The following is a 16810-nucleotide window of genomic DNA, read 5'->3' as shown; positions in this document are numbered from 1 at the left end:
AGTTTCTTTATTGTATTGTGTTTTTGCTCAGTTAACAAAGGATTTCCTACCTGTAGTCAGCTTACAGCTGTTTGGTTCAGTATCAAAATATGTACAAAATATATATATTTAAACTTATTAACACATTGTAACTCAGACAAGGAGTATCTTTCTACCACAAGTAATCTATACTTATGACATACACACAAATATATTCAAGAGCAAAACTACTTCTTAATGATTGAGAGAAAACTGTTACTTCCCCATTGTTCCACCATTCTGTCAGCTGTATTACACAGTTTCAAAGCAATAATATTTTCCTGGTGTTGCTGCATCACAATACAAACTCTAAGACTCTCTTTACTGTGATAACATTCATTGGTTGCAAGATGCCCAATGTGTACACACACTACTGCATGTGATACTTACAAAAATTAAGTTCTGCAACAAGGAAAAATTTTTAAGCATTATCATTCTACTCACACTAATGAAAAAAAGAGTACTTCTGCGTCTTGAAAACCTTATCATGAAGTACATTCATGTTGCCCCACAAGGAATGGTCAACACTCAGGGATATGGCAGGAATGATCATCTGAAAAATCTGGTAAATATCGACTCCAAATTGTGTACCATAAGAGATATGAGCACTTGTTCATGGCCCCAACAGTGCGATGTATCTCTTCTACTGAATAAGTGCCCATAGCTATTGAGGTATGCATTTTAAAATACATGTTTACTAGATAACTTTTTCTTGTTTTGGTCCATATTACTTCCCAACAAAATATGGAAAGCACACAATTTGGCCCAGGGTGCAATTGGCACTTCTCTTCACCATAATGTCCAGGCACGGTAGTCTTCCTTCTGCTTTGGTCAGCATGGTGAGTTTCATGCTGCGATGCAAGGATTTCAGACGTACAAGGATTTACTATTCTTGGAAATAAATGTATCAAACTTCTGACACATTTTAGATATTTCCATTCAATAACATCTTATGGAATAATTTTTTAGGTAACTTATCACTTAGAAAGAAAGTATTGATGCACAAGAATAATATGTGGTGTTCACCCAGGACAGCATGCAGGTATCTCTTCTTGGAGCTAGGCATTGAACTGTGTCATCACCATACATATATTCACTACTGAAATTCCTCATAAATAATCCATCACAATTTGAGAAGTACAGTGATGTCATGTCTACAATGCTACAGGGGGAAAAAAGACATTATCATCCATTTTTTAAGCTGTCAATGGCTCAGAAGAGATTTCAATATGCAGCAACCCAAAATTTTGATCATATGCCCAAAATATTTGACAGGTAGTGAAGCATGTTTTAAATCAAATGTAAAATAATTTCTCCTAGACAACTACTCCTATCCCACTGATGAATTTTGACTTAAAAAGTGCTAGCAAATTAAAAAAAATATTGGTGTAGTTGCATGAGTAGGATTAAAAATAATGATTTGATCATTAATGTAAAAAACTAATCGTGAATATATATCCTGTAATCTGACTCGTTCCACAACATTTTGATAAAAGAATCATTCAAATGATCTCCAGAACACGTAACTAACTACCTTCAAGGAGTTTGTCTCTTTCTTGGGGCCAGATGACGAACATGTCATCTACATAATGAAAAAAGAAGTTGAGTTTTCATTTGGATGATGACAGGGCATCTTCCTTGTAGTGCTTCATACAAAAACTCACAACCACATGCAAGAATGAGTTGCCCATTGCCACTCGCTACATTTATTGACAGTATTCTCCATTAAACATAAAATATGCGGAGGTCAGGACTTGCCTGAAAAAGCTGGTGGTCTTCCCGTCAAATTTCTTACCAATGAGCTCTATTGACTCTCATAGAGGCACCCTGGTGAATAATAAATGATGTCAAAGCTCACCAGGGTATCTGAGTCCTTCAGCCTGAAGTTGTTGAGGCAATTCAGAAAATCCACAAAATTGTGGAAGTGATGTGGATATTTACCCACATAAGGTTCAAAATGGCTCTGAGCACTACGGGACTTAACATCTGAGGTCATCAGTCCCCTAGAACTTAGAACTACTTAAAACTAACTAACCTAAGGACATCACACACATCCATGCCCGAGGCAGGATTCAAACCTGTGACTGTAACGGTCTCGCGCCTAGAACCACTCGGGCACACTGGCCGGCTTACCCACATAAGGGCTTAGTTTTTCTATTAAGTATCTTGCCAGGAAATATGTGGGAGCCTTGATGTTGTTGAGAACTGGGCGTAAGGGCAGTCCATCTTTGTGGATGTTAGGGGGTCCGTAAAGTCTTGGCAGAACAATTTCTTGTACTAAAAATTTCTTGATGACCGTCTTCAGTAAATCTGAGGACCGTGAGAAGTGTTCTGGTCCTGTTCTCCGCCTTCTTGGTGGGGCCAGTATTGATCTTCTGTATGCATCAGCACCTTCTCAATGTAGTCCTTGTGGGAGAGAACAACAGTAGTGTTGCCTTTGTCAGCAGGTAAGACAACAATCTTACAGCACTCTCTCAAGTCCCAAACAGCTGCCCCCATCTCTTCTGGTAATGTTTAACTTTGTAAGCTTGGTTCTCGTCAGAGCACAAGTTTCAGGACATATATCTTCAGCTGCTTCAAGTGGTACTCGCGGCACAGCCTGTACAATTGTATTAACAATGTCCATGATTTGTATGAACTTAGGGATAGGAGAAAAGTTAAGTCACCTCTCCAGAAATGAAACCGTGTCGCAAGCCAGCTGCATGTTAGGCAGATTGATGGCAGTCTTTCATGGAGCCTCCAATGATGGTTTGTCAAATAGACATAAAAATATTCATGTTTGAGATCCTATATCCTTCCTATGTGTGAACTCAGCTCCACCCAGGTGATGCCATCGATCCAATCTCAGGTCCAGAAGTTAAAATGATTAGCCAGTTGTAAATATAGTGTAAATAGTTACTGACATTTGTACTGAAGGCTTTGGTGGGTCAAGTGTACCCTCTCACATGCTAAGGCAAGATTGGCATGCTTCTTGATTGTCCTAGCAGCCACTGAGTCGATGTGACGTGTGATCTTAGCCAAATTTGGCACAACATGCTCATCATGACATCTCTTCGGAAATGCAACAGCACTTGGCAAATGGCATCTTCAGTTGTGCAGCTTCTCGAATTTCTTCATGCTGCACTACATCATCTTCTCCTCATAAGGATATATGTTGTGATTCCTTAGTTTTTACCGGTGAATTTGTTGATCGAACAGTCTGTGTGTGTACTGCTGGTTCATCGTGTCCAATGGGCACAATATTTTGTTTATCTCACATAGCACAATTGGAAGCTGCACTGACGAACTGAGCTCTTGGGGGCATGCAGCCAATATTTCCCCCAAGCCATTCTCTATGCAGTCTGTGCATGAGAGTGCGTGTCGACAGCTGCAGAGGCATTGGTGTAGTTACTCTGCCCACCCCGGCTGCCAGATGGCTGCACTTACTGAGTATCTTCTTAATTAGACCCAGTGCTGGTTCACAAAACTTTGCTGAGACCATAGTTGCACTCCCAGTTGATGAGACCGTCCTCGGTGCGAATTTTTTGATGTCCTCTCTAATGATGCTGTCCCAGTATTTTGAAGTATGTGATAAAATCTTGGTACATTCATATTCCATTGTCAGATTCTTGGGCAATTTGTGTTCTACAACAATCGACTTGTTGAGATACAGTAGTTGAGTATGCCACTGGTGTCTCAGCATCGATCTTTGATGGTGCACACTGTTCAATACATGTCTTGCCGCATTAACAATAAATCTGAAATAACTCAGCCTTCTGCAAACCAGTCATCTTTGACACTCCCTAATAATGCCCCTGTTTTACTGGGCACACAGAAGACAGTTTTCACTCACAAGGGGAAGGCCTCAGACAACCCAAAAGGAAGGAATCTAAGATATTTTGGGTCAAAACCCCCGCATTTTTGAGAAAATCACCCCTAAAGGTTATGACGAACAATCAACTCAAAATTGATGGGATCAATAGATAATTGTAAATAGAGCATTTTTCATCATCAGGTATGGGGTCCTAAAACGCATACTTTTCCAGAAATCGAGGTAAGAAACTTTTACAACTGCCGCTTCTGTATCCACATGGTAAACGCTTTTCGCCGACAGCACCGATAGCGCAACTGCCAAGGTAACTGGCTGGGAATCGGAGAACCCGGGTTTGAATCTCGAGGAAATCTAGCAGATGTTGTTCTTTTCATTTGTATTTTTCCATATCTCAATTGTTAGGGATAGGAGGGTTAATAAGGTAAGTAAATCAATAAGGAATGATAATAATAAGGTAGGCAAATAAATTTCTCAAACCTCTTGGGATAGTAAACAACTAAAATGTTACTCCAGCTCACTTAACAATGGCGCTTCCAATTATTGTTACGTGTCCTCACTTTTCTTCGAACAACTAGATGGATGGTACTTGTCATATAAACAATCGAAACAAATATATTCACGGCTCCAAGAACATCTAATGAATGCAATCTTTTGACAGCTACACTGTTCCTTCCGAAGAGTCGGTGGAAAACAATCTTGGTTTACATTTAAAAATATGTCTTTTTCAGGAATTAATTTTGATGCGTACCACGCATACGATATCATTGCCTGAAAAATTGGTGCTGAAAGTTGGTTATGAATTATGCTGTGGATAGTTATTGCATCAGTGCGGTTGTGCAATTCCCGTCGGGTTTCCAGAAACACACTGCAATTCTGAAGCCTGGAAATAAAGTTTTTAACCGGACGATAGAAATAAACATCACAAGTCTGGCACACAGGTGTGCAGTTTGGCAGTATTACTTTTACTGTGCACGTCGGCTGACCCTCGCCATCTATAAACATTGTGTCATATATTTTAGTATTAATTTGTCCACCCAAGGAATCCAATATTAGACAAAACTTTTTATCAGAAAGGTATGGTTTTAAAACATTCTCAAGAAATGTTCTGTAAATCGCATTCGTCAGTTTCCCGGATTTGGAGCAGGTAATGTAAACATTTTTCAACGAGTCGGTTATAACATTTGTTTCTTGTAAACACAGGAAAAGCTTAGGCAACACTTTTCTAGAGGCTGTGATGCATACTGCGCCCTGTACGAATGCATTAGTTTGTTTTTACTACCAACTGCGACAAGGGTTCGTTTTTCTCCCTTATGCGATAACGTGCGTCGAATGTTCACCCGATACTCTCATCCTGTTTGATCAGCGTTGATCATGTAATCATGATTAAAACCGGTCATATGTGACACCGTTTGAGTGCTGAAAAGAGCCGCCACTTTCCGTATATCTTCTATATTTTGTGCCTACTTATGAGAGACTTATTTAGTGCAATGCCGTTGACGAATTTTATACTCCGATTTGAAATTTCTTGCCCAAGGAAATGATGCATCAAACGTAAAATCCTTGTTGGCCGTATATTGAAGCGCTGCACCTGCAGCCTACTCCTGAAGTATTCTCCTTGTTACATTCTCATTACGACAACGAGATTCGACAAATCGGTCGTATGTCCACTTATTTATTGCCTGGTATTTGTCGTATCTTGTCCCTCCTTTAAAAATTTTACTTTCCCACAATTACAAGTCTTTCGTCCTTTTCAGGGCTGTTGTTGCTTCATTCTTTTGCAGTGTTTGTAAGTTCCAGTTTGGATGATTCCTGGCTAGCGCTACCGCCTTTACTTTTACTTCAAGGGGTATAGCGCCGTAGTTCAATCCTTTAATAACCGGTTCGTAATACTCATTGGGAACAGATGAAGCACATATTCCCAGTGGTGTGTTTCCAAAGTGTTATGACCATTTCGCGATTCACTAGTCAGGATATCTTCCACTGAATCACCTCCTGCTTCGTCTTCATTGTATAGTACTTCAGTATCAACAAAAGTAATTTTGTTCATCAGCTCCAAAAATTGATCGATGATAGCCGCTCCTATCAATCTGGAATGCTGAGAAACAGAACTGCCTGCTTCTGGTAGTGCAATGATAATGCATCTGTCTTGCAACACTTTTACAAACCAAAACACAGCGTCTCTAACTTCCCGCTTGCCTTCGTCTGTGACAAGCTCTCAACTATATATTACAGTGCTAGTTGAAGGGTGTACATCCTCCATTATTCAGATTATTCACCTGAAAGATATGACACAACAAACAATAACTAGTTACTACGGAATGAACAGACGAGCTTATCACTACAAACTACATACAGTACTCGTCATATGTTACTTATGGAAGAACACTGTATTCATTCACAAAACGTATTTCATTCGGCGCATTAATGATGTAAAAATGACTACATGTATCAGTGAGGTTCGCGGCAGCCTGATGACGGAAAACAACTTTTTCCGATTGACTTCTATGAGGCTCGTGCTGAACACCTTCACTCTTCCAGGTTCACAACTATGATATGACGAAGAGGCAACCGGGACAACATAACCCTCCCCGCGTGCATTCTCTCCCGTGCCTCGCTGTAAACAAGCGTCGTGCGGTTGGCTATCTGTGATCCCTCGTGACGAATTCGCAGCACTCTTACTGGGAGTTGTTTTCATGTGACAAGGTTTAAAAGTTTAATACTTTACTAACTCACAGCGTTTGGGAAATTGGTTTGCCTACCTTATTATTACCATTCCTTGTTGATTTACTTACCTTATTAACCCTCCTATTACTATCAATTGAGATATGGAAAAATACAAACAAAAAGAATAACCTGCACTACGTTTCTTTGAGATTTGAACCCAGGTTCTCTGATTCCCAGCCAGTTACCTTGGCCATTGCGCTATTTTTTTTTTCTATATGGTTCGTTGTGTTTGGTCTCGGCGGACGTCACAAGACATCTGTTCAAGTTCATCGTGGATTCCTTGACTCAGTTTTTTTTATTACAGAGAGCACACAGCCCTCTGACCGAACACGCTGAGCTACCGTGCCGGCATGCTATCGGCGCTGTCGGCGAAAAGCGTTTACCATGTAGGTAGAGAAGTGGCAGTTGTAAAAGTTTCTTTCCTCGATTTCTGGAAAAGTTTGTGTTTGCGGACCCTATACCTGATGATGAAAAATACTCTATTTACAATTATCTATCAATCCCTCCAATTTTGAGTTGATTACTCTTCATAACCTTTAGGGGTGATTTTCTCAAAATTGCAGGGGTGTTGACCCAAAATACCTTAGAGTCCTTCGTTTTAGGTTGTACATGAGCGATCTGCCAAATTTGAGCCGAATCAGTTGGCTGTCTCTGAGGCCTTCTCCTTGTCAATGCTTTTTCAGTATTTGTGTGGTTTCTCAAAGTAGGGCATTAGTGTGTGATATGCAGCCAGTGGCCACCTCTTTCTCCACGACATCTTTGTCTCCACAGGTTGCATTGTAGTGGTTAAGCAGAGAGCACACCTAATCTGGGATACGGAGAAGTTGTTCCTTTGCAACACAGTTCTGAGGCATTCCAGTTCCTGGGGCAGACACTATGTCTGATGAGATGGTGCATGCCCTGTGTAATATGTTTTTTTTTTAGTTCCCCCATTCCTCTGTACAATATGGTGGCAGCTGTCTGCATGCAAATGCAGCACGGCTTATCTTGAACATGATATCCAGGAATGGTGGACTTCTTTCTACTTCTGTCTCCATAGTGAATTTGATGTTGGGACACACAGAACTCAGATATGCAAGGAATTCAAGGAGTTTTCCCCAACCATGGGGTGAGATGATGAAAGTGTCATCCACATAATGGAAAAAGCAAGAGGTTTTCCATTTGGATGTTGTCAGGGCTTTTATCTCTAAGTGCACCATATACAAATTCATGAGCATCGGTAAGAGTGGGCTGTCTATTAAATTTGTTCATAGTAAAAAATGAGCAATGACATGTATTTGCAGGTAGAGAACTGCCATCACCCTGTGCAGTGGAATGGGGTATTAAACCGCTAGTACACAAGGCATGCACCACATCAGATGTAGTGTGTCTGCCCTGTGGACAGAGGAAGAGAGAGCCACTGTCTTTGTACTATACACTGATGTATTATTGGGAGAAATCTGATGAACACTGAAAAAGCACCAAGTGAAAACTGCCCTTTGCCCACCCAATAAAATACAGGCATTATTAGTGTGTGTCAAAAATGACCTCAATTTGCAGAAGGCCTGGTTATATCCGATTCCATGCCAATGTAGCCAGACATGTATTGGTCAACCAGTGTGCACCAGTGAAAATCGATGCTGAGAACACCAGCAGTACACTCAACAGATGTACTCCAACAAGCCGGTGATCACTGAGTACATTTTGTCTGAGAATCATGTGATGGACTATGAATGTACCAGTATTTTAGTACATATTTAAAAGCACTGGGGCAACTTTGTTAGAAAGGCCAGTGAAATTTGCTCCAGGGACAAACTTGTCAACTGGAATTGTGGCTATAATCTCAAAAAGACTTAGGAAACAGCACTGGGTCTATATAAGACGACATTCAGGAAACACAATGATCTCACGGCCAGGATGAACAGATTAACTGTACCTAAACAACCACAGACTTTGACTCACACCTTTGGGCTCAGACTGCGTAGGGAACAGTTCATGGGGGAGGGGATCTAAGTCGGCTGCATGCCTCAGGAGCCAAATTCATCAGTGCACATGACAATGATGGCATGTCTGATCGCTGAAATATTATACCTGTTGGGCACTATGAACCAGCAGTACACCTGTGGAATGTTTGATAAACACATATACTGAGAGAAAATGAAGAATGACATCCCATGTATTGTCCTTCCTGGCGATATTTTAATTTTTTTCAGAGGTACACATTCTGGACATGGATAAATCACTGTAGGCCTTACACATTGGTATGAAAACATAGTATCTCTGTGTCTCTAATATTCAGTCTAATGTACTGATTTGATTTAGACTGCCCCTCCTCTCCTCTCCCGTTGCTTTGTGAACAATGGTCAAAGTGTTGTATAATTTAATTTTTATAATATTCCACCACATGGCTGCTGTTACGTCAAATCAGAGTGACCAAAGGCTCTTCTGAAAGGTTAAGCATTTCACATTTCTCTTTAACACAGAAAATATAGTTGTTAGTGGTCAAACCAACAGACTGATGACTTCTAAAACCTATTAGTTATTTCTTATTTTGTCTGAACATACTCAACATAAAGGGAAAAATCATGACTATGACACATAGGGATACATGAAAGAATATAAGCAAAATGAAACAAGAACATGTGCACTGTTGCAACATCTTTACTTTCAGTTGGAACCTAGACAAATTTCTATATGACTCAGTTGCTACTACAATTATTAGAAAGCGTTTGTGACTTCAGTGTTAGACAATATCAAATTCTTTGGTGTAAAACGATTTGCAAAAAATAATAAATAAGAATTGGAACTAGGACTTAAGCTAAAACTTAATTACAGCAAATGTCACACAAATAAGATGAATAAGTTAAGACATTATAAATAATTTGCATTAAGAGATGTATTGCCAAAACAGTCTTGCATCAACATTCAGTCTTGCGAAGTGTTACATCACTGTGATCCTTCAGCTGACTCTCTAGGCCATTAACAGCCTTTAGCACCAGGTATAAGCTTTCCATTAGACGACTAAATGCATCATTCATATCTTGTTCACTCCTTGTCACTACAAATGCATCTAAAAAAAAACAGACTTTATTTAAACTCAGTCAGAGTTCACACAAAACAACAATTATAATGCTGAACATCTTATATTAAACACAACAATGAAAGTGGAGACTATTCTGATTGCAAAAATAAGACATTGAATGTATCACTTCTAAGAGAAATGCACATCCGTTTTCCCATCCCAGCAAAGACAAAAACTGGCTTCACACAGTATGTGACCATTTTCTGATAAGCAAATGCAACTTTTACAAACTGCTAAATCTGGGCAAGTGCCCATCTTTCACTCTCCCCCTCATTCTTCGTTTCCTTAAAAAATCATGTTGTCATCCAGGGTTTTACATTGCCGTGAAAATAAAAGAAAATTAAAATAAAAAAGATTTTGGCATATCAGGGAAAAAGTAAGTGATTTAAATTTAATAGTAAGATTTCACTGCAATGGAAGATGCCTTGATCTTACAGTTGCCACCTTGTGTTGCATATTATATCCATGACACTGTCTGCCCTATTTTTTGATAATACAAAACAAGCTGCTGTTCTGTCAACTTTCTTGATCTCCTCCACCAATCCTAGTTGGTAAGGATTACTGCATAGCAATACTCCAAAACAGAACAGACAAGACCTTACAATTGTTCTAAGTTCTGTTGAAGAGATTTCGATACTTTCATTTTAGCTTATTTTTCTCACTATGTAGCAGTTTGTGTTAGAAGTGCACTGCTTGGATGAGATACCTGCACTACATGAATATATATTGCCTTGTCCAGTTCTTTAAATACAGTCTTTTTTCAGTAAAAAATGTCAGGAACATTTTCTGTAATAATAACTAGACAACACATACTGACCTGGTTTCTCATGGGAAAGATGTTTGAAGTACACATTCAAAATTATTGACATGTCATCATCGTCTTGCATGGAAGAAAAAATGTCACCTGACCATGCTCCTCTGCAAAGAAAGAATGTAAGAGTCAGTTTCAATCTGACAGTAGTAAATATTACAATGCAGGAGTTCACAACATACAGAAAATGGAGACAGATCACATTCTCATGCAGACATATGCATGCCCACATACCGAGCATAGGCGTGTGCATGTTTGCTCACATTCATGCAATATGTGTGTGCACACCCATAACATACAAGCATGACCACCCCCCCCCCCCCCCTGCCCTCCCAACTGCCCCTAACAATGCCTCCCTCCCTGCACACACAGTAGCTTTTCCTTAAATTCATGTACTGATGAACTGTTGGTCTTGTTCTTTTTTTAATTTACTTTTTTATGCAACAGGGAAATGAAATGGATCACTAGGCACACATTCCTACATGGTTATAAGGTTGGGTGCATCCTTAAGAATCTGCAAGTTAGTTGACCCATAGTTACTACAGCACATTGTCATGAATCATCATTGAGTGATAACCGATATGATTTTTTTTACTGACTGTCGCTGTATGTGTGTGTGTGTGTTTTTGATAAAACTTGTTTCAAGGAAACTATTGTATACTTTATGGACAGTAGGTACAAAAAATGTGAGACTTCAGCTGTAACATGACAAGGAAGTAAGAGGGTCTATACGTGATGTGTATTATAGACCATCAACATGGAATCATTTCTTATTGCAGTGAAGCCTTTTGTCCTGAATGGTATCTCTGATTTAGTTATACTGATTTATTCTCAAAAATATATAATTCCATAAATATTGCGAGAGAATCCCTGAAAGGCTGCAGCAGAGCTGCCACCAATAATGCCCTTCACAATATTCCATGACAACTAATAGACACTTAATGGTACATAAAATACAAGGGATATTCAATAAGTATTGTAACACAATTTTTGTTGTTGTTGTTGTTGTTGTTGTTGTGAAAGCAGGTTGGTTTTATTCAGGATTTCAATGCACCATATTATTGCCCACTGTCCTGGGTACAAAACCCTTTTTCAAAATCATCTGTTCAATGCAGTGGCCTTATGTCACCTTACTGGGAGGGCCTGTATGCCCACATGGTACCACTCTACTAGTCGACATCAGAGCCACCATCTTGTTGCATCAATAATCTCCCAGTCACCCATGTACTGCTTCCCGTGGAGAGCATCCTTCATTAGGCCAAACAGCTGGAAGCTGGAGGTTGCAATATTTGGGCTATAGGGTGCATGAGGAAGAACAGTCAAATGAAGTTTTGTGAGCTCCTCTTGGGTGTGTAGACTTGTGTTTTCATGAAGAAGAAGTTCATTTGGATTGTCATGGTGGTAAACATGCTGAAGTCATTTCGTCAGTTGCCTGATAGTAGTACAATACACTTCAGAGTTGTCTGCTGCACCATGAGGGGGAACATTAAACACAATAACTCCTTCGGTATCCCAGAAGACCATTGCCATGACCTTACCAGCTGAGGATGCAGCTCTGAACTTTTTCTTCAGACAAGAAGTAGTGGTGGTGGTGCCACTCTATTTTTTTCCAGTCCGAAGTGACAAGCCCACGTTTCATCACCTGTGATGACATCTGACAAGAAATTGTCACGATCAGTCTCATGAGAAGCAAGCCATTCAGAATAGATGGTCCTTCATTGCTCTTTTTAGTCTTCTGTGATTGTGATCCATTGATCACCTCGAATGAGAGTGTCTGCATGTTCCAACATTGCAGGACTCACAGCTGTGTGCGACTGGCCAGCACATGGCAGATCAGACAGGTTTGCGTGACATTGTTACAATGGTGACAGATGCCTCACTCAATGACTCACCATGCTTTTGTTCACTGCCAGGTCTCTGTAAATATTCTGCAAGTGTCTATGATGTCTTTGATAGTAAGATTCCCTGCCAAAAGAAACTCAATGACAGCTCTCTGCTTGGAATGAACCTTCATTATGGACGTCATTTTGAGGGATACGTATAGCACTGCCACATACCAGAACTTCATAAAACTATAGGGGCTGAAGTAGATATATTCCACAATGTCCCACAACAAATCCTCCATTTTTTCAACCAAAATTGGCTGAAAAAAAATGTGCACTGGCGGATACCAGAATGCTAGAAGAAGTCATGTACCATACTAGAAACACTGAAATTGATGGAAAGTGTTACACTGATTAGAGTAAGTGTTCGACACATAAATTAGCACTTTTGTATTCGTTTCTTGATTGGGCCCTAAGTTCTTCTTAAGCACTTAATATGGTAAAATTTGTATTTGTATAATGTCAAATCCAATGATGGTTCAGACTCCATGTTAAACAGTTTGCATGTCCATAAATGAGTGGTTTACTGGTTAGAGAAATTGCTCTATTTCAATTGATACATACTGAATAAAGAAAGGGAAAGATGCAACAAGGAGGATTTGAAGACATTTGCGTGTCTATGTATGAGGAAAATGAGAGAGGGGCAGATTACAATGACATGACAAAGAAATATATATTTTACTCAACACAAGTAACTCATCACGAACAGGTAAAGTAAAGTATATTTGTCAAGGAAATAAACTGATTTACATAAACTCCCTTACACCATATGCACAACACACCATAAAAGTTCACAGTTTTGATTTCTCACACTTATTACTTCATTTGCTAGACAGTACATTAGAGAATCAGTTCAGTCTGAGCAAGATAACTGCAACAGATACACAAAATTTTCCTATTATGTGAGACACTTTATTGGATGAATTTAAGACATTTTAAATACACTCCTGGAAATTGAAATAAGAACACCGTGAATTCATTGTCCCAGGAAGGGAAACTTTATTGACACATTCCTGGGGTCAGATACATCACATGATCACACTGACAGAACCACAGGTACATAGACACAGGCAACAGAGCATGCACAATGTCGGCATTAGTACAGTGTATATCCACCTTTCGCAGCAATGCAGGCTGCTATTCTCCCATGGAGACGATCGTAGAGATGCTGGATGTAGTCCTGTGGAACGGCTTGCCATGCCATTTCCACCTGGCGCCTCAGTTGGACCAGCGTTCGTGCTGGACGTGCAGACCGCGTGAGACGACGCTTCATCCAGTCCCAAACATGCTCAATGGGGGACAGATCCGGAGATCTTGCTGGCCAGGGTAGTTGACTTACACCTTCTAGAGCACATTGGGTGGCACGGGATACATGCGGACGTGCATTGTCCTGTTGGAACAGCAAGTTCCCTTGCCGGTCTAGGAATGGTAGAACGATGGGTTCGATGACGGTTTGGATGTACCGTGCACTATTCAGTGTCCCCTCGACGATCACCAGTGGTGTACGGCCAGTGTAGGAGATCGCTCCCCACACCATGATGCCGGGTGTTGGCCCTGTGTGCCTCGGTCGTATGCAGTCCTGATTGTGGCGCTCACCTGCACGGCGCCAAACACGCATACGACCATCATTGGCACCAAGGCAGAAGCGACTCTCATCGCTGAAGACGACACGTCTCCATTCGTCCCTCCATTCACGCCTGTCGCGACACCACTGGAGGCGGGCTGCACGATGTTGGAACGTGAGTGGAAGACGGCCTAACGGTGTGCGGGACCGTAGCCCAGCTTCATGGAGACGGTTGCGAATGGTCCTCGCCGATACCCCAGGAGCAACAGTGTCCCTAATTTGCTGGGAAGTGGCGGTGCGGTCCCCTACGGCACTGCGTAGGATCCTACGGTCTTGGCGTGCATCCGTGCGTCGCTGCCGTCCGGTCCCAGGTCGACGGGCACGTGCACCTTCCGCCGACCACTGGCGACAACATCGATGTACTGTGGAGACCTCACGCCCCACGTGTTGAGCAATTCGGCGGTACGTCCACCCGGCCTCCCGCATGCCCACTATGCGCCCTCGCTCAAAGTGCGTCAACTGCACATACGGTTCACGTCCACGCTGTCGCGGCATGCTACCAGTGTGAAAGACTGCGATGGAGCTCCGTATGCCACGGCAAACTGGCTGACACTGACAGCGGCGGTGTACAAATGCTGCGCAGCTAGCGCCATTCGACGGCCAACACCGCGGTTCCTGGTGTGTCCGCTGTGCCGTGCGTGTGATCATTGCTTGTACAGCCCTCTCGCAGTGTCCGGAGCAAGTATGGTGGGTCTGACACACCGGTGTCAATGTGTTCTTTTTTCCATTTCCAGGAGTGTATGTTAGTATTCATGAAAATACATGTTCCAATACCAAAACTGTTAATCACTAATTGAAAAGCAATAAATCACAACAATGCCAATTGTGTTAATTATTCCTATGGAAGTAGAACAAGGACAAGGAACAGCTGAACTTAAAACTCAAAGCTGATCCGGTAGTAACACAGACATACTTAGGGCAAAAGAGAGCTGCAGCTGGCAGCAGTAAAATCAATAGGCTAGACAAGTGGAGTATGATCAAACTTGCCAAATCAGGCAAGAGGTTTAAGAGAAATTTTAGGGAGGCTAGCTTTGATCTAGAAATATCCAACAGCTTCAATGTAGCATGAGGACAAGTATGTGCAGCCACCTGAAGGAGTTGAGGAACACCATGAAAAGACAGGGGGAAAGTGCAAGTTAAGCCCTACTAGTAGCCAGAGGCTTAAAAGACCCAAAGATCATCCTCCTAGGGAGTAGTCAAGGGATGGCAATGCCCATGTTGTTATATAGAGCTCCCTGGGTAGAGGCTACATCTACATCTACATCTACATCTACATGGATACTCTGCAAATCACATTTAAGTGCCTGGCAGAGGGTTCATTGAACCACCTTCATATTTCACTATTATTCCAATCTCATGTAGCGTGCAGAAAGAACGAACACGTATACCTTTTCGTATGAGCCCTGATTTCCCTTATTTTATCGTGGTGATCATTTCTCCCTGTGTAGGTTTATGCCAACAAAATATTTTCACATTAGGAGGAGAAAGTTGGTGATTGGAATTTCGTGACAAGATTCTGTTGCAATGAAAAACGCCCTTTTTTTAATGATGTCCAGCCCAAATCCTGTATAATTTCAGTGACACTCTCTCCCATATTTCACAATAATACAAAATGTGCTGCCCTTCTTTGAACTTTTTCGATGTACTCCGTCAGTGCTATCTGGTAGTGTGGGCAGTCTCCTTAGTAGATCAGTTACATTTTCTAAGTGTCCTGCCAATAAAACACAGTCTTTGGTTAGCCTTCCCCGCAACATTTTCTATGTGTTACTTCCAATTAAAGTTGTTCGTAATTGTAATTCCTAGGTATTTAGTTGAATTTATGGTCTTTAGATTTGACTTTTTTATCATGTAACTGAAGTTTAATGGAATCCTTTTAGCACTCACGTGGATGACCTCACACTTTTCGTTACTGAAGGTCAACTGCCAATTTTCACACCATTCAGTAACTGATAATTTACTTCTAAATTAAACTGCTTTTCCTGAAATACATGTGTGTCCCATAAGAAATAATTCACCTGATTATGGCAGTCCAACAGCAGCAATAAAGCATTACCATTAATCAGTTCTAACTAAGAAGGGAACTATATAATTTCACAAAATCACGACTGTTGAATCCACAGACAATAAATTTATTTATTTTCTAAAAATATTTTATCAACATTATGAAACTTGTTTTCCCTTGCAATGGGTCAGGAATCAGTTCAGTGGAAACCTAGGGAAAGTATGGGGAATGTCTGGAATAAGTGTATCTTGTGCCAGAAATAAGAGAGCTTTATTTAATGCAGAAGACTATGTCTAATCAAGAATTAAAGGGGCACTTCAAGCAATATCAAAAATTCTTTACAGTGCCACAACAAAGAAAAGGCAGTTTGGACCACTATTAGATATGAAACAAATTTGGTAAAGTAAATGATTCATTCAACACTCTGACAACAGTAGCAAGATAAACAGATGACATTTAATTCAATTAATTGGTCAATGAATTCTCCCTAATAGTAGCTGAAAACATAAGGGCAAAAATGGACCATCAAAAGCAGATACCTTAGACATACTGAGACAGACAGCCATCATCAAACATTTGTTTTACCAAATCGTCTGTTAAGAGATATCATGAAAATTGCGATGTCACTGAGAAGCAGAAACTCTTCTGGTTTTAATGCAATTTCAATCAAGTATTAAAATCTTGTGATAATTTATTGATGTCCTCCTTGAGTTGTCTTCATAGGCAGTCAGTGACTTAGTCCTGAAAGACGGAAGTACTTATTAAGATGGAGATAAGGAAGTGACCTCTAAATTATAGATTCATTTCCCTCCTTCCCATATCCACAAAATTCTTGTGTAGGCAGCTTGCAATATAATACCAAAGCACCTCTCTGAC

The 16810-nt window shown here is 40.7% G+C and overlaps 1 protein-coding gene across 1 annotated transcript in view; it reads right to left on the bottom strand.

Moving 5' to 3' along the window:
• Nucleotides 1–9160: 9160 nt before the first annotated feature.
• Nucleotides 9161–16810, bottom strand: part of LOC126469923 (protein furry) — a 1144124-nt gene continuing 1136474 nt past the window's right edge. Inside the window, exons 52-53 of the mRNA XM_050097322.1 lie at nt 10432–10532; nt 9161–9602 (exon numbers count right to left, since the gene is read on the bottom strand). Coding sequence (XP_049953279.1) covers nt 9451–9602; nt 10432–10532 — 253 coding nt within the window. The 3' untranslated portion in view covers nt 9161–9450. The remainder of the gene's footprint in view (nt 9603–10431; nt 10533–16810) is intronic.

Source organism: Schistocerca serialis, chromosome 1 (genome assembly GCF_023864345.2).
Source record: "Schistocerca serialis cubense isolate TAMUIC-IGC-003099 chromosome 1, iqSchSeri2.2, whole genome shotgun sequence".
NCBI lineage: Eukaryota > Metazoa > Arthropoda > Insecta > Orthoptera > Acrididae > Schistocerca > Schistocerca serialis.
The sequence above is the reverse complement of the archived record's forward strand: the minus strand, read 5'-3'. Positions and strand labels throughout refer to the sequence as shown.